Source organism: Crinia signifera, chromosome 6, assembly GCF_055691185.1.
Source record: "Crinia signifera chromosome 6, ASM5569118v1, whole genome shotgun sequence".
In the NCBI taxonomy this organism is placed as follows: Eukaryota; Metazoa; Chordata; class Amphibia; order Anura; family Myobatrachidae; genus Crinia; species Crinia signifera.
This window is the reverse complement of record NC_139222.1, coordinates 157,458,694-157,485,090: the sequence shown is the minus strand read 5'-3', so window position 1 is coordinate 157,485,090 and position 26,397 is coordinate 157,458,694. Positions and strand designations below refer to the sequence as shown.

Genomic DNA, 26,397 nt, shown 5'->3' with positions numbered 1-26,397 from the left:
CGAAGACAATGGAAATACATGATTGGATGCCTTATGTAGCATTGTGAAATCTAATAAGAACAAATACACAATTTCTAGTAATGGTTAGAGGTTCATTTTCATATTTTCCATTTCTTGCTGCTCAAGAATTCATTCGTTTCCCCCTTTTCTTTAAAGAGACATTGTTCAATCAGGCATTTCATGTTCTACAATGAAAAACAGGCGCCGCGTGCATCTCCTAAGGCCCTGTTTTCCCTGGCATTATTTCTTGTGCATTTACTACAGTGTGTCCTTTGAGAAATAGTGTTAATGCAAACACGAAGGAAAATACGGAACAACTAGAACTCTTTGCCTTTGATATAACTTGACTGAAGAACAGGACTGAGAAGCAACACAGCAGAAGTGGAGTAGGGAATTGAAATTAGAGACATAGGACTGAATGCAGAAATAGAGCTGTAATAAAGGGAAGAAAATCACAAACAATTGACAAAAGAGGAGACGGGCAGAGTCGCTGCCAAGACTGTTAGAGTTTGTCTGCACTACACATAATAGGCCCTTTACTCTCCCACAGCTATTCTGGGTATGGGGTAGAGAGATGATAATTTTAAAGTCAGGACTTTCCTTTGGTTCTACATTCCAGTAGTCATTTCAGCGACATATGGATCGTAAACCCGAATGATGTGTCTGGGCCTTTCAGAACGATCCTCTACAATACATGTGCTAAATACTTATTTTTCAATTTTCAATTCTAATTGATATATTGAGATAACAATTATACATACAGCATACAGTTTTACATTGTACTTTACACATTTAGGGGGGTATTCAATCCCGGGCAAATATTTTTGGCAGGCAAAAAATTGCAAAAAAAACCCCACCCTTGATTAAATTGGCAGATTATTGCCGAGTTTTCACATGTCCAGGAGATTTGGTCGGGATTGCATATAAGGTGCATACACACAGTCCGATTTTGGCTATGGAGAATTATACTATATTTGTACTATAGATTATACACTTTCTAGTCAAAACTGAGCTGACTGCAGTCTATCACAAGCTGTATACACACGGTGTGATATGTACTATGCTTTCTACAAATATGGACTATATATTCCATATCAGTAGTTCATACCGGGAAATGGATATAAAGGCGTATACTTAGATGAATGCTGGGTACACACTGGCTGATATATCAGTTGTTCCATTGACAGATATATTGTACAACTGTGAACAAATCAAGTTGGCCCTGCAGCACAGCCAATGGCTTATATATCTGCATATATACTGTATATATATATATATATATATATATATATATATATATATATATATATATCGGCGCATTCTGCTGTTTGGACATGTACACTTGCTGTGGAGGATGACGCCACAACTGGGCGGACATTTTATATACAGGGACCAACCTATCTAGCAGCCAGTTGGTAAGTGTGTATGCTTATCTTGATTGGCCACTCAGTAGGTGTGTCGAGCTGGTCCAGAGACAGATCTGTTAGGTGTGTACCCAGCGTTACTGAAGTATCTGCATGTTTTATATAAGAGACAACCACAGAACATGTACATAAATCAACATGAGCAGAGTACATAAATCAACATGAGCAGAGCACTTTGCAGTCAGTTGGGTATAATATTATGTAGAGAACTAAGGTACAAAGCCAGCATAGTGGAGTTATCCTCTAAATGCATCATGTGGGCTAACCACAGATAAATGCAAGACCAAATATAGCCAGATTAAGGCATTTTTTTTGGGGGGGGGGGGGGGGGTCCTCTAAATAATTTCACTTAATTCTAATGCAGTAAGTCCATGGAAGTTCAGAGATATCAAACTTTCAATTCCCACAGTTCCAAAACTGAACTTGCACCAGCTGATAAAATGGGCCCATCTGCCTCACCAAATATTTGTGCTTTTTAGTGTGGTCCTCTATGATATTCTATAATCCCCTACAATATTTTCTTCAAGACATATATGTATTATGTATATGTTAACAAAATCATGAAAGTAACTGCTTTTTAACAATATAGTTTCTCTGTAAAGATACTGTATTATGAATGTTTTCCCACCGAGTAGAGTCAACAGGGTTATCAATTCTGAAGTCTAGAAGTGATAGATGTGAACACAGGACTTGACAAATATTTGTAATATTTCTATATCAAAAACATAAAAAAACAACAACACACAAAGCAAAAGTGGTTCTGGTAGATAGAGCTACAGTGTCTAGACAGACAGTCAATAGGTCTACCCCGAAAGGTCGACATGGTCAAAAGGTCGACAGGGTCAAAAGGTCGAAAGGGTCAAAAGGACAACATGGTCAAAGAATGACAGAGTCAAAAGGTAAGGTAGACACAGGACAAGATCAACATGAGTTTTCATGATTTTTTTTTAATTGGCTTGAGCCATTCGAGGGTACACATTATGCTATTTGGGGGTCCATGTTGACCGGTGTCCGCCATTGACACAATTAACAAAAAAAACCTCATGTTGACCTTTTCATGTGTCAACTTTTTTCATATCAACCTTTTGACCCTGTCAACCCTTTCACCCTGTTGACCTTCCAAATATCGACATTTTGACCCTGTTGAACTTTCAACCCATTGACCTGATGTATGTCAACCTTTTAGGTCCCACCTATTAAGTGTCTATCTAGACACTGGCTATGGAATAATCCATACCCAATCAAAAGGACTACAGAGCTAAAATGAAATGAAACTGAACCGTAAATACACAATTGTGCTCAGTATAGTGGTGTGTAGATTCATCTGTATACTAAGCCTCTGTGTTCCTATTTTAATAGATCCCTCCCTGGGGCAGAAGCTAATCGCCCTCAATAGTCCTAATGGAGCAGAGATGGGCTCTTATTGAACTGATAGGGGACAGTCACTGCTCCCAGCTCTTTTACTGGGTTAATAATCGCCCAGAGCTCACAGTAAAATGTTTACAGTTAACGGAGAGTAACCTCTGTACAGAGAGAGAGAACATAGAGGGACACAGAGATGATCGCTTTGAAGAAGCTATTCAGGTCATTGCAGTAATAGACTATGTGAGCAACCTTTATATAGGAACAGATGGCATCTCGTTACCAATATTTATTTGTGAAGTTTGTTAAAAACTGTGTCAAATGAATCATTATTGGCATATCTTATATTAAGTAATATAAGACATTAAAGAGGTTTAACGAGAGGGACACAAGTTAAGAAATTGAGTTGTATTAAATGTAATAGGCTAAGAAATGCCTGAAACATGTTGAGGAACTGTTAAAGTGACATAAAGTTCATGGAAGCCTGGGGAAAATGTGTGTGGTGCATAGTAGTAGAAATAGTCATTCATAAGTTTACTATGGAACAGCAGAGGCTGAAGGAAAAGGAGTATATTGTGCAGATGCTGGTGCTGTACAGAACAATAGAAAATCTTAAAGGGAAGGTTTATATTGAGCTCTTTGATGAAAATGGTGAAGAAAAAAGATAATTATATGGAAATAGTTATTGGCAAGTTTCCTATGGAGCAGAGAGAATTATACAGAGATGTACGGAACAATACAAAAAGGGAAGGTTTATATTGAGCTCTATGGTTAGACGTAGAAAGCAAACAATTATAACGGAGAAGTGACAATAATGTGCTTTATTGAATGTAAAGTCAGAAATTAGCTCACTGATCAAAGGAAGACTTAAAAATAGAAAATCTTAAGAGAATCAGTGAATACCAGGCACCTACACATATTCAGTAGGCTGAAGTATTATTCATGAAAATGCACAGTTCACAGGGAACCAGTAATATCACTGAGGAAGGCATCCTTTTTACCACTGATACATATATATATCACATAGACACTTTACCACCAACTGCATACAGCGCGACCAGCTTTTAACAAATCGTGTCTTTCTTTACTATTGTTTTCTGCTGCTATGAAGAACACACTTGTATTTACAGTATGCCAGAGGTGGATTTAGGGGTCAGGCTGTCCCTATGCCCAATATTATTAGTTGCCCCCCATCACACCACTGTCTCTTCTTGTTGAGACAGTCCTGATGCCTTTAGACCACCAAACAGATCTACATTCACCCCACCACCATCCACATCACATCTGACGACCATCACCACCACCACCACCAAAATGAATTAGAAATGAATCATCTGGCTTTAGCAGGGTCCTAGTGCATGGAAGCTTGCTTTACTGTGCCACCCCCAGCAATTGGTGCCTGCCTCCAGCAGAGCCTTAATGTAGGTGAGATGGCTGTGCCACCCCCAGCAAGTGGTGACCCTAGGCACCTGCCTTACCACTAAGTTATACAAAAATCCACAAAACATAGTATGCAACAAAGTCACAAAAAACATACCTCATACTCTTCTTTAAATCCGTACCCCTGTCCTCTCTTCATCTGGGTGATGTGCTGCAACAGGTCTGCTACACGGATAGCTGGCTGGAGTTGTCCACGGGGATAAGCCATCTCCAAGGGCTCACATGTCCGGTAAGGGTGGGTCTGTATGGTTAATGTGGGCTGATTCAGCTCCACATGACTGCTGTCTGTGAGAAAGGCAGGAGGGGTAGAAATGAGATCAGGAAAGTGTGGTGCTTGCACAGAACTATTTGTAGATCTGTCTATAGAGCCTGTCAATGGATGACTTAAAGCAATCATTGTTTGAACTCCATGTATGTGCTTAGATAGTAGGTGTTAATGAGTCCCATTCACCATAATATGTGTCAAATATTATCCCGCTCTAAGGTGGAAATTCAATGGTTTATGCATGCCTGAAGTCTAAAGTGATGGGAGATTGGGAGGAGCTATTCAATTTTTTTAGAAATCTTTAGGAGAAAAGAGAAGAGATAAAAAAAAACACACAGACTAACAATAAATGCTGTGCCCAGTCATACAGTATATGAAATAGTTGGGTTACCTAGAAGCGTTGTGGAGGGGACGGTGTCTGAGGAAACTGGAAGGAGATTGAGGAGAGAATACACAGAATCAGAGCATGTTTGTCTTGGTTTTACTTTTATCATTTCAAATTTCACTGATTGGAACAAATCGTTATTCATTTACGCACCTATACTCTAGAGCTGCTTATTGTACAACACATTGCCATTCACATTTATGCCAAGCTTATTTTAAAGAACAGTCTTATAATGTACGTAGAACTAGTTTATATTGTTGGTTATGCAACTTTAGTATGGCAGTCTCACACCTCATAAAGACAAACTTGCCGACTCTCAATGACATTCTGACTCAGCTAGGACAGTCTTGTTCCTTTGGAAAGCCCTACCTGAGTAGCAGGAATTGAGCAAAGATTTTCCCTGCAGGTTTTTGCTTTGTACAGAGAAGGAGCAGGGAGAGGATGTACCTGCAGGAAGACAGGTTAGAGGTCAGTCTAGCTGTGAAACACCCAGCATTGCCCTTATAAAAGAGGACAACTAATCTAAATCCTGCACAATGGACATAGAGACCACGTAGAGCTGGAATGTTGGATGTCACAGAAGACAAACTCTGTCTCTCTGCTAGAAGTAAATGCCTCTATTGACAATATGATTTCTTCAAGATGCCGGTATTACACTTAGAATAGAAATAAACTTGTAAACAGAAATACATTCAGTTGTATGGTCTAGAACTAGACTTTAATTAACATTCAGTAAAATTCATTAAAATCATTCCTAGTACATACTGCCATACTTCTGTGAGATGGTGTAATGGTTAACATTACTGCATCACAGCACTGAGGTCATGGGTTCGATTCCCACCATGGCCCTAACCAGATCCACCAACAGGTAGGTGCTGTGGGTACAGCTGTCTCAGGCCCCAGCCTCTGGAAGGGCGGACTCAGCAGGTCACAAAGCACAGGCTTCTTCAATGCAGGACGCCGACTGCCAATTAAAATGCTGCACGAGCTTTTGAGCCAATCAGAGCGGCTGCCGGTACACAAGCCCTGATTGGCTCACCAGCCGATGCTGCATATTAATTGGCCGCCGGCATCCTGCATTGAAGAAACCAGGCTGTGCTTTGGACCTGCTGAGTCGGGCGGTAATTGAAGGGAGTGGGGGGAGATGGGGGTCCGCTACATACTGCGAGATATGTACAAAGAAATCCTACCTACCGCACTGACAGCTCAACCGCCATGGGCAACTCCATTGTGCCATATCAGCCAAAAATGGATTACCAATCGCACGAAAACACATATAATCCGTAATAAGTTCCCGATGCCATGTGTTTTCATGGTTCTGGCGGCTCTGATAAATGTGGGTATTGGGGGAAAAGGACACCAGCATCCAGAATTTAGATTTGAAACCGTGGTAATACTTTTTTTTCAAAGTATTTCTTTTGAGCTGCACAAATTGGGTCAATCCCTAGACCTGTTATACTTCTTATCCATGTTTTTTGGACATATTACTCATTTTCACCAATCCCATCCATGTAGCAAATAGGAATGGGCTGCCTTAAGCCCATACATACAGTACTGTGGGTCCCTGACATAAGGTGATAGTAAGAAACAGTAACAAAGCTGGATTTTAGGGAAAAGTCTGCCATTTGCAACCTTGAGTAATGTGTGTGTAGGATGTTTTCATTTATATACATTAACCGGCTCATGCATGGGGCTGATTTGCAGTTTAATTAATGGAATGATTATGGCATATCTGTAACATCGTGGGAATAATACTTATCTCTAAGCCTAAATAAACACATTTGATATAATTCCATTTTTTTCCTTTTTTTTCAGAAAAACCAATTAACATATTGTACTAAATACCCTGTCATTTCATGGGCCTTAGCCTGCCAAAATTACAAGAACATAATCCCCAAAATACAGTCACATACAGTACTGTAGTTTTCACTAGCCTGGGAATACTAGTTATACATATACCTGTAAGCCCACTCGAAGCAAAAGCTTCGAGAGCTAGTCTGCTACCTTCTGTGTGTGTGCATGTGTGAGTAAGAGATGTAGTTTCACTCTCTGCCAGCAGATGGCAGCGTTTCGGAGACTCACGGACACTAGACATCTATATATATATATATATATATATATATATATATATATCTTGCAAATTGTATTTGTTTCCCTTTACTATTTGTGCCTCTAATTGTTCTTAATTTTTGTTTTTACTAATACCTGTAGATCCAATACTAACTAGTCTTACAATTTCTATTAGATATATGTTGCACTGATGTATTTGACAGGGCCTTTCTAGGCTTTGCGGCATTCCTTTGATATCTCACAGTAATAGCTAGAGTGGTTCTTGCTCACGTGACCCAACCGGCTGTCAACGATGACCATGACTGCCATAATGGAAAAGTTGCGACGCACTAATATTAGTACCCTTCATTAATCTATGAGATCATTCTCCCATGGATCATCTAAGGCACTAATGCGTTGATAGTATAGCTCTGTCTGCCATGTTCCATTTCTGGACTATTTATACAACATCTGTCAGAAACTCATAACTATAATACATGTTTAGTTGCACAGTTTAGAGATTTCACAATTTGAATGCTTTGCAAATTCCTGCTACAGAAAAAGCCGAGGGAGGTAGCAGTGTTCTGCGCACTGTGAGCATACAGTAGGATACTAAACTATCTGGGAAATGTCCATCAGATATTAAGTGCTGCCCTTCTGCTTGGTCACTGTCACATTACCATATTACTGCCTACAGTGCTCAGAGGAAACTATGACTATGACAGCAATACGTCCCTTTCTCAGTGGAGTTTTTCAACATTTTAATTGGATCTCATACTTAATTAAAGATAATTGTCCAAAACATACACCCCTCCCAATAACTGTGATGTTCTTACTAAATCCATTGACGTCTTGGCAGCTGGAAAACGTGTCTTCGTTGCGGGTAGAGCTCAATTTGCTGGAGCTTTTATCTGAAGCTACCAGACCCATTTCCCTCTGAGAACCACTTTGGGTTTCTTTCTGCTTCTTGGCCAGTTTCCTGGAGGCAAATAGAAGAATGTCTGAGAGGCTCCAGACTTACACATAGGCAGACAGTACTTTCTACACAGTGTGTTCCCTCCTAGCACAGTCTGACACAGAGGGAGACATTTATTATGGCTTGTTCTTCGACACATTGGATGAGCCATGCAACCCAGTTTTCTAATTTAAACTAAAGCATGCATAATTGGCGGATCATTAGATAATCAGATATAGATGTGTTTCAATTGGCTACCCAAGCCACATTGGCTGCACACATCTCTCTAGTGCCAGACAAGTAATGTTATTGCTTTTCATGTTGTAATTGGGAGCTCAAGGATGCTTGGCAGGCATGAGGTTACCTACAGAAGTAATGGTGTGACACTTGGGCACCACTCCTTTGTAATCCTTGGTAATTAACATCTTGCTCTTCCTCCACAAGGAGAAATTAATCCCCAGATCGCTAATGAGTTTGAGTCAGCCATTAATAATGGGAAGTGATTTGCTGTCATGATGTGTTTCTATTTATGGAGATTGGTAAAATGATGAGACTGGTAGCAGGGCAGTCACACTCATCACACTGAGATTGTAATGCACATCTCCATGTGAATGATACGACAACAGGTAGACAGACATGTAACATTCATATGCACCACGTTTTCTTTGATTGTTTGTCCTCAGGCAACTTCCACACAACCCACCCGTTAGCATTCTTAGCCTTGTTATGTTTTATCGCACCTTCATGTCCTGATTGTGTCCTGACAGAGGTGATCGCTACAATGTGCAATGATGCCACACATGGGGCCAGATGTACTAAGCTTCAAAAGTGATAAAATGGAGAGTGATAAACAGCCAGCCAATCAACTCCTGCCTGCCATGCCACAGACTGTGTTTGAAAAATGTCAGGCAAGATCTGATTGGCTGGTTGTTTATCACTCTCCATTTTATCACTTTTGAAGCTTAGTACATCTGGCCCCTAGCATTTTGCAAAGCAGGTGTTATGTACGAGGAAGGATCTTATTAGAAAGTGTGATTCTGACCAGACAAGGCAGCGGTTGAATTAAAAACAAGATAAACCTATATGATATGGAAGGTGGGCACTAGGATAGGGAAAATAGCATACTCTGTATGACCCTGTGTATACAGATGGAACACCACTCATTTTGGGAGTTATTCTAGTTGCCTCGCTCCCTTGTGTGTTCGCCGTTCCGTTCACACCTAGCAGTGCAGGCGGGGTGCGTGGGGCGGCAGCAAGGGGGCGTTCACATGAAAATGCTGGGCATTCCCATGTAAATGCGACTGTGATATGGGTGCCGGGGGCGGGCAGCTGACATCAGCTGTCCGCCTGCTTCCCACACAGGGTGCTCGTAGAACATCTGGTTGGCGACCACCGAATGATTTCCTCCCCACACACAAGATGTGAATGGATGTTTGCGCAAAACATCCATTAGCATCTATGTGGGGGAAATCAGTGACTTTTAACAATTGCAAGTTTAGATGTCTGTGTGTGTGTGTGTGTGCGCAAGCTGTCAGAATGAAAGAAGTTGGAGACACTAAAGGCATGAACATAGGGTCAGTTTTTGACTTTCTTTAAGCAAACACTTTCTGTTTTTAGTCTTTGGAATGCGACAGTCAGTGAGCTTCTCGGAGTCTCAAAATAGTCATTAAACTTAAAATTTTAATTGCTTTAAAAATATTCTCACAGAACTGAAAATAAATGAGATAAAGCTGTGATTGCGGTGGATGTTTTTTTCCTAATATATTTAAAGGAAGCTGCAGGCTCTCTCTGGATAAAAGCTAAAACGACTGACATACTGTATATGTGTGAATGCTAGTTCCTATACATAATCATGCCGTTATTCTAAATCATTATAGTACAATGAGAATCATAATGCTATGCATTTAGTAAGGGGCCTTCCATGACTTGGAGAAACATTTTGTTACCTACACTTAGGCATGGGTCCTCAAACTGCGGCCCTCCAGATGTTGTGGAACTACAAATCCCAGCATGCCTTGCCACAGTTTTAACTCTCTCTTATAGCAAAACTGTGGCAAGGCATGCTGGGATTTGTAGTTCCACAACATCTGGAGGGCCGCAGTTTGAGAACCCATGACTTAGGGCCTTATTCTAGTTATCTCTTTCTGACAAATTCCTTCTTAAATGGACAAAACCATGTGCACTGCAGGTGGGGCAGATGTTACTTGTGCAGATATAATTAGATTTGGGTGTGGTTTTACTACAAAGTGAGATCTATATTGCAGTGTAAAAATAAAGCAGCCAGTATTTACCCTGCATAGAAACAAATAACTCACCCAAATCTAATTCTCTCTGCAAATGTTGCATCTGCCCCCCTGCAGTGCACAGGGTTTTGTCCATCTAAGAAGGATTTTGTCAGAAAGAGTGAACTAGAATAAGGCCCTTAATTCTCTCTTGCTCTAAGTATTTCTCCTGTGGATCTATACTGCAAATACTGTGACATCAGAGTCACAGTCTGACTCTGAGGTCTGATCCATTCTCACTGCTTCTTTTTCATCTTCTACTGTTGTGTAGCATAATACTATTGATCCATGTAACACCTTGAAAATTTAATTTTGGGTGAAATATCTCAAGCAACCAGATAACAGAAGATTAGAAACATGGGGCTTCAACATTCACCTGATGTGGTGAGCTCACCTGTGCCTAGTGCAGGCAAACTGCTGCTAGCTTGTTATCACCACAGCATCCTGTTGGAGCGCAGTGCACTGTTTTATGCTAAAAGATTGTGTTGGCATAAACTGTAACTACACTGTAGACTACCAGCGGAATAGAGCCAGCGGAATAGAGCCAGAGCCAGATTAAAAATGGGGTGGATGGAGCAGCAGCTCCAGGTCTCCATATAAAAATAGCCCCAGGATCACCGGCATGGCTGGCCATAAATCATAAGTATTAAAACTGCATTTCTACTTTCCACACAAAATTCTGCAATTATTGTACTTTTATTGTATGGGTCCTACATGCCTGCATGGCATTGGCCTCACTTCCTCCATTTCTTATAATATCTCCAATAAGTAAAAGGAGATAAAGCACTAGCCAATCCACTCCCAACTATCATTTTCAAACACAGTTCATTGGCTGGTGCTTTATCTCATTTTACTTTATCTCCACTTTATCGCCAGGATGCATGAATGCTAGACCTAGGTACTATAAGTATTCTTCTGGGAGATTGTGGTAAATTAGGACAGTTACGTTTAAGTGTAATTTATGTAGGTGTAGTTTTCCTTTATTGAATAGGCCATGATATGAAGGACAGTACAGGGTATAGGCAGGGGAATGTGTTGATGTGGTTTCCACTGGTACTTACAGATAGTATGAATAGGAGTACACATTTCTTCTAGAGGATGGAGAGCGGTCACATGGGGGGACCGAAAAACAAGAAATAAAAGAAAAAGAGGAATAATTAGATGTGACAGCATGACCTCACCAGGGTGACAGAGTGACATTTGAGATGTGGAGTGGAAGAGTTTACCTCAATCATGTATAATCAAAGAATGTGACTACTGTACTATGTATGCATACAACTTGGGCCTATTAAACAAAGCTTCCTTCATGTGACAAATCTTCATAAAGACATATATTGTACACAGCTAACGTTTTATAGTCAGTTGTTCTCATATGTTCTAACTCTAATTATAATACACACAGCTGGTCCTCATTTACACTTAGGAGTAAACCAATACAGTGCTATCCTTTCACTTTGCACCTATAATTAATGGGTTCATGCTGGTTTCTTGCCGGTTTGACCAGGTAATTGGTGCTATGTGAAAGGGGTTACTGCGTCCCGCAAACCGGTAGCAACAGGGCAATACAAACCGGTAAAAAAAGAAGAGTTCTTACCGGTTCTTTGCCGTGTTAATCGGGTTGAGTGACCTGTTTCCTGTTCACACCAATGGAGGAGGCCGTGCTTTGCGCAGCACTATCTCTAAGCGCTGTCTCCTCCCCCATGACGCTCCGCCACGCACCCAGATGACTTCAGCGAACCGGCAATATTGCCGGTTTGATGAAGTGATCTGAACATACCAAAATGCAGGGTCGCGCCGGTAATGAACCTTTGAAAGTCTCAGTGTGGCCCTGCATTTGCGGTCGGAAAACGGTATTATAGAGTTACACATCATCAGTTTTATGACTAGCTCTTGTGGTTGTTAGCACGGTGTATGCTTCCTTAACGGCATATGGTCACTGGGTCAACCCTATTTAGGTCGACATGCATTGGGTCGACCACTAAAGATCGACAGAGCTTAGGTCAACATCTGAAATAAGTCGACATGTCTAAGGTCAACAGGGTTGGAAGGTCGACACAAGCATTAGACACTGGGATGGTCAACAGTCAAAAGGTCGACTTGAGTTTTTCACATTTTGTTTGAGCCAACAGGTGCCGACAGGTGGTATTTCATGCCCTACCATCCACTAGGGCGTGGTGGGAGAATAAAATAGTGCCTGAAGCATGGCGGGCGCAGTAAGCCATGCAAGGGGACACGTTACAATTTGACTGTGATTGACCCAATGCATGTCAACCTAAATAGGGTCAACCCAATGAATACCCTCCTTAACTGAGTGTAGATATGTAGTCTTAGCAACTACGGGTGATACATCTCAGTTGCATGTCCACTTGCATGACAGTGCAAGTGGTGTGCAGTCAGTGTGCAGTTAACGTGAGTTGTGTGTGTGCAACATGGATTTCCATATGTGTATGGAAAGGGGTGGTGTGGCTGCATAGGTGTGTGTAACTTGGCATACAGGGCCTGATTCAGTGTTGATCGTTGTTGTGTGAATTCCCAATCCGATCATTTATCACACTGAGTGTGCGTACAGATTGGAGTGCACATGAGCCGAAACAGAGCCAAAAATAGCAAAAATATCTAACCGCAATCCCATCGCAATTTGACGACCAGGAAGTCAGTGTTTGGGGGGTGTACACCTGGCCTTTTTTAGTGGTGTCTAAAATAAAAGGGGTGCTCAAAAGCGTATAACGGATGGTGTGTGAAGTCAGCACCGGCCCTGATCAGTCGTCTCTATCGCAGAGCTGTGAACATTTGCACAAACTGGGAAAATCTTTAAATGGTTTGTGAAATGTGTATGGATACGGGATTGCGATATTTCCAAAATTCACTCACCGATTTGCACAGCATGGGTTTTCTCTCTGTTTGGGCAGTGGCTAACCAACTCGCAGTTATCTGCAACTTCTGCAGATGAGCGATCAGGTCTGAATCAGGCCCATAGGCAATTATCCGCATTTCAATGTTTTGGGGCGGCACAATGCCATAGTTGCTCACAATTATGGTGACTGTGGACCTTAATCTGGTCCGTTCACGGGGCCGATGTTTTTGCATTGCACATGCGCATTTCTGCATGCGATTGGTGCGTGCGTCCACGGTGACCAAACTGGTATCAGGGTGCACGCACCCATGCTTGCGAACGGAGGGCAGGGGGGGGGCCTTGGGGCAGCAGGCTGGCCATTAGCATATGGGAAAGCCCAGCATTTTATGGTCATTGCCATGAGAACTCTGAGCATTCTCATGCTAATGGCGAGTTGATGGACATGCAGGGGAATGGGCAGCTGACATCACCGTATATCAGCTGCCCACCCAATTTCCCCCAAGCATACAGGCATATGTAAGGTTGCTCAACCTTACATATGCATGCACCTTCCACATCTTTCGGTTTATCACCGACCATCGAAAGATGTGGGAGGGTCCCAGTGGCATGAGAATGGATGTTTATGTAAAACATCCATTTGCAGCCAGTGCGAGCGTACGCGCCTTGGGAATGGTGGGTCGGCGTACCACCATTTGCAAGGTGGGATCTGGGTCCCTCACAAGGATGCTAATTCACATCTGAGCGAATGAACCAGAATGCCCCCTTTGTGTGCAACTCAGAATCAACATCTTCAGCTGGATTTGCCCCCAACCACAATGAGGTCCATTGTGACCCTCTGATATTGCTAACTTCTGCTCTGCTCCTCTCTATATAGCATATGGTACACAACACTCTGTACATAAAATACATATCCATCATATTTAACTTCTTTCTTCTATATATTATACAAAGAAGGGGTATGGATCATAAGGTCAACCCTAATGAAGTCAGAAGCGTCCAGGTCAACTGCAAAAGGTCGACATGCACAGGTTCAACATGGGGTAAAGGTCAACACAAGCAAAAAGAAGACACAAAATGGTCAACACATGAAAAGTTCCACATGAGTTTTTCACTTTTTTGTGACATTTTGTAGATGTGAGCAGACGAATCCCTGATTAGTATAATAATAATATAAGTTAAAAAAAAATAAAAATAAGAAAAAAGTGTAAATAACTCATGTTGAATTTTTTCATGTGTCAACCATTACTGTATTAACATTTGCTTGCTTCATCCTATTGTCATGATGACCTAATGCATGTTGAACCCATAGTCCAGATCCCCAAAGTGCTGTACCATACTGTATGTTCTGCGCTTAGGCACATCGAGCATACACAGGACCTCTGGAAAGTACTTTAAAATGTTGACAACTCTGTAATATGCAAAACTTCCTATTTTCTCATCTTTCTAATAAATGGCAGCTAGCTTTTATTGGCTACTCTGTGTCATAATATATCCAAGTATACCACATCTCACTAATATACACAGCTAATTTACATTCTATGCCACGTATACACACACACCCCCTTCTGCTACTCCATAATATATAACCATCTCGCTCTTCTATAGGCTAACTGAAGAAAATACTATTTATATACAACACAAAGTGACAGTGATACATAAAGATGGCATGATATACACAGGGATATGCTTACAAACACAAATATGTATGCTGATATTCATCCAGTTATGGAAATACTCACAGTGCAACTCATACACTGGATAAGAAATGCACATATTATATTATATATGCAAACACAGTGTAATACAGACCCCATGGCAGTGTGTGGCATGTACAATCCCGGGCAACCTGCATACAATATTACTAAGATGGGAGTTCGGTTGAAGATGGGATGTTTCTCATAGCAACCAACCTGATTCTACTTATTTATTTATCACCTTCTAGAACAGGACTGGCCAATCTGTAGCTCTCCAGCTGTTGTGAAACGACACATGCCAGCATACCCTTCCCACAGTATTGCTATTAAGTAATGCCAAAACTGTGGCAGGGCATGCAGTTTCACAAAAGCTGGCGAGCCAAAGGTTAGCCAGGCCTATTCTAGAAGATATTACATAGAATTGTATTTGTTGCTATGGGCAACATCCCATCTTTAATAGAACTCCTATCTTAGTAAATTTACTGCTTAGAGTCAGCACATGCATAATTGACCCTAATATCTTTTTCAGTGAGATTTTGAAGTTCTGTCTTATGCTCAGAATAGTCTCTTTGAATCATGTAGGTCAGTGGTTCCCAAAACTGTGTGCCGTGGCACCCTGGGGGTGCCTTGGAGGAATTGCAAGGGTGCCCTGGGTTGGTGGTCCAGGACCAATTCAAGTTATATATGTCCAATATAATAGTCAAATTGTACACAAACAGAGGTGAATACCATCCATTACGACATAACTGATCCTAAGGATGAGATATAAGAACAATTAATTTAACTTTCGCGTTGGGGTGTTGCAAAATAATTCTAATGCTGCAGGGCATACTTGCCGACTTTTAAAATAGCCTCTCCGGGAGAAGCCCGGAGAGGACAGTCGGATCTCCAGGTCGTGGGACGGGCTGATGACTCAAAGCCCCGCCCCCAATCCATGCAAACACCCAGATTTGTGGGTCCGTGAGTAGGGGGCGGGGCTAAAATGATGCGGAATGACACAATTTGCTGCCTGGCAAATGCGGGAGGATTGCTGACCTTCTCGGGGGGCTGGGAGGGGGACACGATTTTCGGGAGAATCCCGGGTAGGCAAGCCTGCTTCAGGGTGCCATGATTCAAAAAAGTTTGGGAACCCCTGATGTAGGTCATTTGGAGTATAGTATTACTGCAATGCTCTGTGTAAGTGTATTTGTCTAGAATTGCATTCAGTGTTAACAACTATGCTTGTAACTCTTTTTGTTGTTTTTGTTGTTATAGAAGTTAAGCCTGCTTAGTTTATAGGGTCTGATGAATGTTTGTAAGTAACGGAAAAAAAAAATAGTAACTTTGTATCTGGAACAAACCATGTGGCCATGCAAGTATAGTAAATACATTTATATTTTTTCTTTGTATGGTAAATAATGGCTGCTTTTGCATGTAACCCATAGTCAGCTTTATTTTTACTCTGCAGTTTAGATTTCAGTTTGAATACACCCTACCCAAATCGAAATCTCTCTGCACATGTTACATCTGACCCACCTGCAGTGCAACATGGGTTACCAAGTCACTTCCTTTTTTGCCTTATTTACAATACAAACCTGACTCGGGCCCATTGCTTGCTGTGTTGTTCAGGTATACTGCTTTTAAGGCCAGATGTATCAAGCTTCACAAAGTGATACAATGGAGAGTGATAAACAACTAGCCAATCAGCTCCAAACTGCTATGTCACAGGCTGGGTTTGAAAAATGACAATTTGGAGCTGATTGGCTGATTGATTATCACTCTCCATTATATTACTTTTTGAAACTTAATCCATCTCGCCCTTTATCTCTATGAATAACTGTACGTTCCGCACATAGATGCTGATAAATTGGGAAGGATGAAGATGCCAGGGAAGGAACATGATGATATATAGTTGCATGTCTGGTTCAGTGTACAACACTTTCATATTGTGCTCACCAATGATCTTAGGGGGGGGTTAGTTTGTAGACAATGGATGCAATGCGCTGTTACGGAATGTCAGATTGTACCACAGGCATAACAAGTTTTCCATCACACCCCTAATGACATTAAACATTGAACACAATGGGGAAAAAGCATGCAGAGTGTATTGCCCTGCTGTAATTTCACGTATGTAAATGCTTTTCATGATGTCATGTACAAGTGCAGCTGTTTTAACATGGATTGGCTCCCCAGGATGGATCTTGTTTAGGAAAGTCCAATCCTGCACTCTTTAATAATCCATTGGGAGAAGTGAGCTGATCAGGGGAATTCCTACATATACATTGATATTTGAGCAGGAATAGATAAGGAGATGGACAAGGGTGAGTTTGGGTGAGAATTCCCTGCTCTTTTGGAGAGTGCAAATAACCATGACTTTTCTTCACCCTTATATCATCTAATCCTAAAGTTTTAAAGGGTCCAATCTTGCACCTTACGTCTACGCTATTGGGGATACGGTCGTATTGTCGACCCAATTTAGGTCGACAGTCATTAGGTCGACACAGTTGGGTCGACAGGCAACAAGGTTGACAGGGTTCTAGGTCGACATGGGTGAAGGTTGACAGGTGTCTAGGTCGACATGGGACAAGGTCGACATGGGTTTAGGTCGACAAATGCGTTAGATCGACATGGGTTAGGCCGACAGGTCGCGAGGTCGACTTGGGTTTTTTCACTGTTTTTTGAGCTGACATGTGCCGACAGGCGGTATTTCATGCCCTACCATCCACTAGGGTGTGGTGGGAGAATAAAATAGTGTGCCCAAAGCATTCCGAGCGAAGCGAGGGGCTGCGGTTGAATACCAACCGTGTTCATGATGACTGTGTTGACATTCGGGTAAAAAAACAGTGAATATACCAATGTCGACCTCGTGACCTGTCAACCTAACCCATGTCGACCTAACGCATTTGTCGACCTAAACCCATGTCGACCTTGTCCCATGTCGACCTAGACACCTGTCACCCTTCACCCATGTCGACCTAGCACCCTGTCGACCCAACGGTGTCGACCTAATGACTGTCAACTTAAGTCGGGTCGACAATACGATCCATACCCATTGTTAGGCCTATGTAATAAACTTCTATCCACCAAAATGACACAAATAATTACAATTACACTATCCTCCCTTTCATGATTAATTAAAATATCAATAATTCCTAAATGAGAAGTATTTTAGGAGAAAAGAAAAGCCATGGGGGTGTCGACTTAGTATATTGAATTTTTACTGCTTTCAGGTTGTACATTTTCCAGTGCATCCACAAACCCTAGGTCCAGATGGTGCAGATGGGGGGCAGTTGCTAGGTGTGCAGCTTTCAGATGCATTCACCAGAAAAAAATAGACATCAGTCTTCACTTTTGATTTTGTAAATGATCCATTTTGACAGTTCCTCTACTGCTGTGTTTTATTCTTTGTATTCTATATTCTATATATTTATTTTTTATATATTTTTTCAATATTTATATTTTATATATTGGTTTCAGACAGCATTTCTAAACATTTCTACCAGTTCTGCTACCATCTGTACAATAAGCAAATTATATAGTTGCTTGCTAACACATTCAAAAACATGCATTATTTGCCAACACAAACAGATATCCACATAGACACTACAGACAGCCGGAAGTATAGACAGTGTGGATGATAACTCAGTATGATTTAAATGGACCTGGTACACACATAGACCCTTGCATTCTGCTGTATTGTTGTTAGGGGTTACAGTTGTGTATGATGCAAAAATCATAACATTGGGATCTCTGTGGAGGCAATTATACTGTACTCAGCAAAGCTGATAACTGACAGGACACAACTCATGCACACACACTGGTCTACAACATGGTTTTTACATCACACCCTGAGGCTACATAAACATACACATATGTAGAAAGAGAGAGGGGGGGGGGGGTTAGTTACATATAATCAGAGTAATTGGGGACAAGACAGGATGAAAAAGATGTAGGTAAATGAAGAACAGAGAAATTCCATTCTAAGCTTTAAAGCAGGCATGTCCAACGTTGGCCCTCCAGATGTTTTGAAACTACACATCCCAGTATGCTTTGCAATAGTTTTAGCATTTTCTAATAGCAACACTGTGGCAAAGCATGCTGGGATGTGTAGTTTCAAAACATCTGGAGGGCCAACGTTGGACATGCCTGCTTTAAAGGGCTCTTTTAATTTAAATGCCCTAAGCAAAGTTTTAACCTCTTCTCTGCCAGAGTATTACATAAAGTTTCAGTTATGGTTCTCCTATCATTCTCCCTCTAACCTTCTTTTGATGGTCATCATGGCCCCAAGGAGTATAATAATGAACATCAGCATTCCTGCAATCACACCGGCAGTCTGCACCGTACTGTCAGTAGGTTTCTCCGGCTCCACCGTGTTGGTATTCTGCGTGGAGGCCCCTTTAAGAGAAGAAAGGGGAGATATTGCCTTAGTTTATTTATATGGCCCTTTTCCTATTATCACATTGGCATGCAGAACGGTCTCTGGCAGCAAAGAGGTTAAAGTGTTTCAATTGCAAATGAACAAGGGAATTTCCAGAAGTGGCAGAATCTAAGTGCATTTGGACTGATAAAGTGAATATGTTAGTTGTTGCCAGGAAAGGACATATAGTCACCTGTTATTGGCTGGCTTGGGGGGTAGCGGGTGATGGGCAGAAAGCCGGCAGTAACCGCTAAGAAGCAAAAGGGAGGGATCCCAGTTGGCAGACATGCAGGAGAGGAAAAGATAATCAGAACGGAGGAGGGAAACATAGCCTTGTAGTGGACACTTTACAGAATCCCTCTTAATGTAATATTAATGTACAGTATACACCATAAAGGGACATGGAGGTTGAAAAAGAGACTTTTAGGACTTACATGCGCATCATAGTGATCTGCACATTTCTGGGAATATTGACTATTTCAACTACTGGTCTCCCGCTAGTTTACTTTGCACACATTTGTTGTGGCCCCATTAAAATCATACAATGCAGATTTTTCGTGGACCTGTCAGTCAACCTACCAGTGCATATTAACAATCGATCCAATACGATTGACAATCCAATAATGGAGCAATATCAATAAAAAGCAACCATATAACAGAAGCAACACTTTAACTGTCCTACACTGTGATTGGACCGCAGAAGTCTTTGGCCTTTGTCAAATCAAATATGTAATACAGTATGTGTGGAGCAAGCAGTCATTTTTTGACAATCAATCTACATAAAAGCCATTGCATTTTAAAAATGTGAGTGTCTCACTTGTAAATTCTATTGGTTGTTAAGGCACGAAAACATGAGTTGGGATAATTTGGTCTGTACTTGTTTCCTAGCACGGCCACAATCGCGGGCATCGGGTGTCATTTTTAGTGGTATACGACGCGACCGAGGCGATGCCCCCGATTTTCCCATTGAAATGCATTGTAAAAAGTCAATATCGCGTCGGTCGCGTCGTATGTGGCTAAAAAAGGCTTAAATGGTCCAGACGCGATGCCCCCGATTTCTCCATAGGAAACAATGTTAAATGTCTCAATTTACTCGCGATGCCCCCGATTTCCCATAGGAATCAATGTTAAATGGCTCAATTGACCCAAATCATCATAGGGAACAATGGTAAATGGGCCAGAAAACCCAAAAAACACCCCTGAACAGTGAAATGTCCCCCCAAAAGTAGTTGACGCCACCCCACGATCAACGCGAACCCGAAGCGAGCCCGCGAGGGGCGGCGGTACGCGTCCTCCGACCTTTTCATACCCCCACTATCCACGTCGGCGTGGAGTTGAGAATAGAATAGTGTGGCGAGCGCAGCGAGCCACCGAGCCCGAAGCGTGGCGAGCGGACGCGGATACCTTCACAGGTAAACGCGTCCCTTTGCGGGCTTCACAGGTATCCGCGTCCCCTCGCGGGGCTCGCTGCGCTCGCCACGCTTCGGGCTCGGTGGCTCGCTGCGCTCGCCACACTATTCTATTCTCAACTCCACGCCGACGTGGATAGTGGGGGTATGAAAAGGTCGGAGGACGCGTACCGCTGCCCCTCGCGGACTCGCTGCGCTCACCACACTTCGGGTTCGCGTTGATCGTGGGGTGGCGTAAACTACTTTTGGGGGGACATTTCACTGTTCAGTAGTGTTTTTTGGGTTTCTGGCCCATTTACCAGTGTTCCCTATGATGAATTGGGTCAATTGAGCCATTTAACATTGATTCCTGTGGAAAATCGGGGGCATCGCGGGTAAATTGATGCATTTAACATTGTTCCCTATGGGGAAATCGTCGGTACCATCGCACCCGATTTTTTAGTGCATGCGATGGCCGCGATGCCCCCGATTCTTTCCTCACGATGCCCACGATCATGATCGTTGTGGCCGTGCCATTTGGTCTGCAGTCATTAGGTCAACACCATTAGGTCGACATTGGAAAAGGTCGACATGGGTCTAGGTCAACATGGGAAAAGGTCGACATGGTTCTAGGGCAAAAGGTCATTAGTTCGACAGGTCATTAGTTCGACAATGTCTAGTTCGACACTCAGAAGGTCGACATGGGTTTTTCACTGTTTTTTGACATGGACACAGTTTAAAGTGCACCGTGTCCCCTCGCATCACTTGCTGCGCTCGCAATGCGTCAGCCACGGTGCCTCGCTATCAGAGGCGTAGCGACGGCGGAGCCGGTGGAGCACATGCTCCAGGCGCCAGAAGCTAGCATGGCGCCGGAGCTGTGCTGGCACCTGTACCGCCAGCTCGCTCGCCCGTTCCCACCGCTCGCCCGTTCCCCCGCTCCCCTGCCCGCTGTGTCCGGGTCCGGTAGACGGAGAGAGACGTCCACTGCTGATATGTAATATTCACTTCTCACGCTGGACCGCTAGCCAATGGGCGCTTGCGGTCCAGCAGCCAATCAACTGGTGGCTGCTGGACCGCGAGCGCCTATTGGCTAGCGGTCCAGTGCGGAAGATATGAATTTTACATAGCAGCAGTGCACGTCTCTCTCCGTCTCCCGGACACAGCGGGGAGCGGGGGACAGGACAGGACGCACACTGGCAGGGGGAGGTGAGCGGCTGGCTATGTAGGTGTACTCCCTCCCTCCCTCCCTACTGCAACTGCACCTGCACCCACCCTCCTGCAGTCACCCGGAGACTCACCCACCCTCCTGCAGTCACCCACCCATCCACCCACCCATTCTCCTGCAGTCACCCACCCACCTGCAGTCACCCACCCGCAGTCACCCACCAACCTGCAGTCAAACCCACCCTCCTGCAGTCACCCACCCTCCTGCAGTCAAACTCACCTGCAGTCACCCAGCCACCCACCCTCCTGCAGTCAAACTGCAGTCACCCACCCTCCCACCCTACTGCAGTCACCCACCCTACTGCAGTCACCCACCCTACTGCAGTCACCCACCCTCCTGCAGTCACCCACCCACCCTACTGCAGTCACCCTCCCTACTGCACCCACCCTACTGCAACACTGCACCCACCCACCCACCTGCACCCACCCACCCTGCTGCACCCACCCTCCCACACCCTACTGCCATCACCCCCCCACCTTGCTGCACCCTACTGCCTCCACCCTGCTGCACCCACCCTGCTGCACCCACCCACCCTGCTGCACACTACCGCTCCCACCCTCCCTCCCGGCTGAACACTACCGCTCCCTCCCTCCCTGCTTCACACTACTGGTGGTGCATTGAATTGAAAATATTTATGGCAATGTAAAAGGGTTTAAAATTTTAACAACCAACGTTTGTTTGTAGCACACATGTATTACACTGTGTTCTATTGGTGCGCTATACTGTAAAAGGGCTTGCCACAATCAACAGCACAAGTACGACTGATTGACAAGCATTAGGTCAACACCATGAGGTCAACATGCATTTAGGTTGACATGACTTAAGGTCGACATGCAGGAATGTTAACACGAGTTAAGGGCGTGGTGGGAGAACAAAATAGTGCGCCAAGCGTATTGAGGCACCATGCCTGAAGCATAGCGAGCGCAGCGAGCCAATGCGAGGGGACGCAGTGCTACGTTTTAGTGTTTATGTTGACTGTGTTTACATTCCGGTTAAAAAAAAAAATTAGACTTTTTCAATGTCGACCTTAACCACGTCGACCTTATGACCCTGTCCACCTTACCCATGTCGACCTAATGACCCTGTCGACCTAAAGTCATATCGACCTTCGTGCATGTCGACCTTAACTTATGTCGACCTAATGGTGTTGACCTAATGCTTGTCGACTATAATGCTGGTGACCTAATGATCCATTCCCAAGTAAAGAGAGACTAAGAAATGAATTGTTCAGCAGTGACGTAGCTACATATGTGGCAGACCCCGTGGCGGCTTGGGGGAGCAGCGCCAGGGGGGTCCCCGCTCATTAGATATGCACGGAGCAGGACCAGCTCAGCACTCATTGCTGCCTGGGTCACCTGTCAGATCAGCCAGTGGCACCCATAGTCCATCGCCACACCCCTTCTTGGGGGCGGGCACTGTTTTTTTTTAGCAGGGGGGAGAAAAATGTCTAGCTACGCCACTGTTGCTCAGTAGTTCATTAGTTATCTAAATTCATGCAACGCTGGCAGGGCCGGATTATAATGGAGGCACAAGGGGTCAGTACCCCTGGGCCCCCCTCTAGCTAGGGTCCCCCTGTGGATTGCATGTATTTAAAAAAAAAATATATATATATATATTTTTTTTAGCAAAAGGTTTTGTGCATGGGAGTGGGGTAGTGCTGCAGCTTCACCTATCTGCCAATGTAACAATGATTAATGGTGCTGAGCATTGGGATCCAAGGCACACTGACTGCACAAGTGTGCAATGCATTACTGGGAGTTGACTAAGTCCCATGACACTTTGCACCAGAGGGCAGAGGCTGAGACGTTTGTGCTGAGCTCTGATTGGTGGAGCTCATTACATGCTTCTCAGGCCCATGGAGAACAGCAGCAGCAGCCTAGTCATGGGAGGGTTTTAAATAAGAGGCAGCACTGGGACTGTGAGGTATCCTACAGAGTAAGGTGCAGAGGGACAAATACAGGCTTTTCATGTGGTATATATAAAAATAGATGCGTGGTTACCGGCACTCCAAGATACATATGACAACTGCCCGGGTACTGCACTTAAAGAAATGGTTATAAACAAAGATTATACTGCCTCTACTCTGTGTTTTGACAGTGTAATATTCTCCCATGCAGTTTGCGGCCAGTAATGACAAGTGCAATGGGGCCCCCCTGTCTAAAGTGCCCCGGGCCCCCCAAAGGCTTAATCTGGCACTGAACGCTGGACTGGACCAAGAGATAATCTGAAAGCAGGAGTCATCTGCCAGCATAAAAGTATAGTGTATGTAACACGTATCTGATTGATATAGAATTCTTGTCCTTGACAAAACCATGTTATGAGGAATGGGCTGTGGATAGATTCAGAGTTGGCTGATTTATTGTTCTGTGTATTCCTTTTGTCACACATGCTAGCAGTATTCTTGTGCCCAAACTAATTAATTGCAGTGGCCAGTCTTATCCTTGATGTTTTTGTGGGGTGCATGCAATTGTATTACACATACTATAACACATAGGGGAAAATTACTAAGCCAAATACGGCTAAAATATACGTATTCATATTAGTAAATACGAATATTTTAAGTGAATTCATATTTTTGGCATTTACTGTGCAATTCCTATTTGTATTCTTAGTAAATTTCCCCATATTATCAATGGGTCCCTGAGCATTAGGAAAAGGTTGTTGGGAAACAGTGTATCTGTAAGCAATATAATAAATAAGCCTTGTTTACCACTATACAGTGTGTTATGTAATTAATATACAGTATGTGCAAGAGATTTATAACACTGTAAGGGGCCTACACACATGGCGATTTCTGCCAGCGACTTAAGCTATGCTAAATCAGGCAGTTCTACGCCTCTGTCGCTCAGCACACAGAGCTGACATGCCCACATACATAGCGAGCTGTCAGCTCTGTGTGCTGAGCCAGCTGACAGTGCCAGTGTTCTCCGGGAGAGATCACTGGCGACCAGCGAGATTGATGGACACTGCTCATCAATCTCGGCCAGCGATAGCGACGCGCGGGGACGCGCATCGCTGTCGCTATAACCCCTACACACACCGATGTAGGGGCGTTTTCTCAGCCAAACTAAGCAAAGTCGCTTAAAAGATGCCTTAATATCGGCATGTGTGTATTTGTTGCATAATAATCTCTCATTTTTAGAAACGGTTGCTGAATATATATATATATATATATATATATGCATAATAACATGCACATATTATACACTATATTATCCTCCATATACTTAAATCTTAGTTATCTCAGAACTATTCACCTTTAGATGCTAGTCGGACACAGCTGATTTTGGTCTCCTGTAAAAAAAAAAACAGAATAAAAGAAATTTAGGGTTAGATCTTGAATAAGCTTCTTCATTGTCTAATTGAGTTTAACATATCACAGTTGTGAATGCCGGGGATTTATTCAGTTATTATTACCATCTCAGGTCTGCATTTTCCTAGACCAGAACAAATATCCTCTCCTGCTGTACGTACACAACAAACAACCCCAGAAATCTGTGTGTGCACCAAGCATGGCGTGGTTTTTATTCATTAATTCAACAGTGTAGAGGTCAACAGTCAAAAGGTCGAACACTATTGATCGACAGTCAAAATATCGACGCATCAAAAAGGTTGACACACATTATGTCGACACCGTATAAGTGTACCGTATCCCATCGCATGGCTCGCTGCTCTCACTGGGGCAGATGTATTAAGCCTGGAGAAGAGTTAACTGGAGATAAAGTGGAGATAAAATGTAAGAAGATAACGCACCAGCCAATGAGCTGTGTTTGAAATATGACAGTTGGGAGTTGATTGGCTGGTGCGTTATCTCCTTCCACTTTATCTCCACTTTATCTCTTCACCAGGCTTAATACATCTGGCCCAGTATGCTTCGGGCACAATTTTATTCTCCCTCTATGCCCACTGGGTTGGTAAAGTCATTAAAAAAAAAAAAAAAAACTTGAAAAACTCATGTTACCCTTTATCCATGTCGATCTTTTGCTTGTATAACCCTTTTGACCATGTTGACCTAATGACTGTTGACCAATAGTGGGCAACATTTTGACTGTCAACTTAGAAACTGTCGACCTAATGACTGTATCCTGCAAGGGGAAGGACCCAGCATTCTAAGAATAGAAGAGTAGGGGACCACAGAAAGGTGGTTCAATATGGCTGGGTTCCCCTCAAAATCGAATCTCATGGTGGTCACATACCCAGAACTGGTGAGAGTTTGGCCACTAGTAAACATACATATTATTCAAAGGGTCTGAATTAAAAAGAAGCCTCTTAAATAAATCTTTAAATAAATTATATACTGGACAGAATTGACAGAATTGACAGAATATCACTTTTTTCTGATCCACATTCTTTAGAAGATGTGTATGTGCAGCTTGGGGCAAAAATCCAGCTGATTCCTTGGGAAATGGAAAAATACCGTAGTATGTAAAAAGTATTGGTGCTAAATATATTGCTGTCATTGTGTACTGGGCTGTTCTGGGAGCAGCGGACCACACAAAGGCAGAACCGCTGTGTGAATGATCCCCTGGAATATAGCTCTCTACTTGAAAACACTGTGTGATTATTTTTCTTCAATACCTATGTTTCAGCACTCTGCAAAGGTTATATGTTACGTGCCTCAAAGCACTTTGAAGCTATAGTGTAGTCTAGGGCTTAGATTTACACCCTTTGACAGAGC

At 43.1% G+C, this 26,397-nt stretch overlaps 1 protein-coding gene across 12 annotated transcripts in view; it reads right to left on the bottom strand.

Annotated features, from left to right (window-relative positions):
- The window catches only part of PTPRT (protein tyrosine phosphatase receptor type T), a 281,209-nt gene that overhangs the window by 25,799 nt on the left and 229,013 nt on the right, over nucleotides 1-26,397 (bottom strand). For 3 of the 12 annotated variants that reach the window (XM_083147730.1, XM_083147726.1, XM_083147735.1), the window contains exons 13-20: nucleotides 24,977-25,013; nucleotides 19,300-19,356; nucleotides 18,949-19,084; nucleotides 11,224-11,253; nucleotides 7,762-7,904; nucleotides 5,246-5,323; nucleotides 4,883-4,918; nucleotides 4,324-4,511 (exon numbers count right to left, since the gene is read on the bottom strand). In XM_083147730.1, the coding sequence (XP_083003856.1) occupies nucleotides 4,324-4,511; nucleotides 4,883-4,918; nucleotides 5,246-5,323; nucleotides 7,762-7,904; nucleotides 11,224-11,253; nucleotides 18,949-19,084; nucleotides 19,300-19,356; nucleotides 24,977-25,013 (705 nt within the window). The remainder of the gene's footprint in view (nucleotides 1-4,323; nucleotides 4,512-4,882; nucleotides 4,919-5,245; nucleotides 5,324-7,761; nucleotides 7,905-11,223; nucleotides 11,254-18,948; nucleotides 19,085-19,299; nucleotides 19,357-24,976; nucleotides 25,014-26,397) is intronic. The other 9 variants (XM_083147731.1, XM_083147737.1, XM_083147732.1 and 6 more) reach the window with 6 other exon arrangements.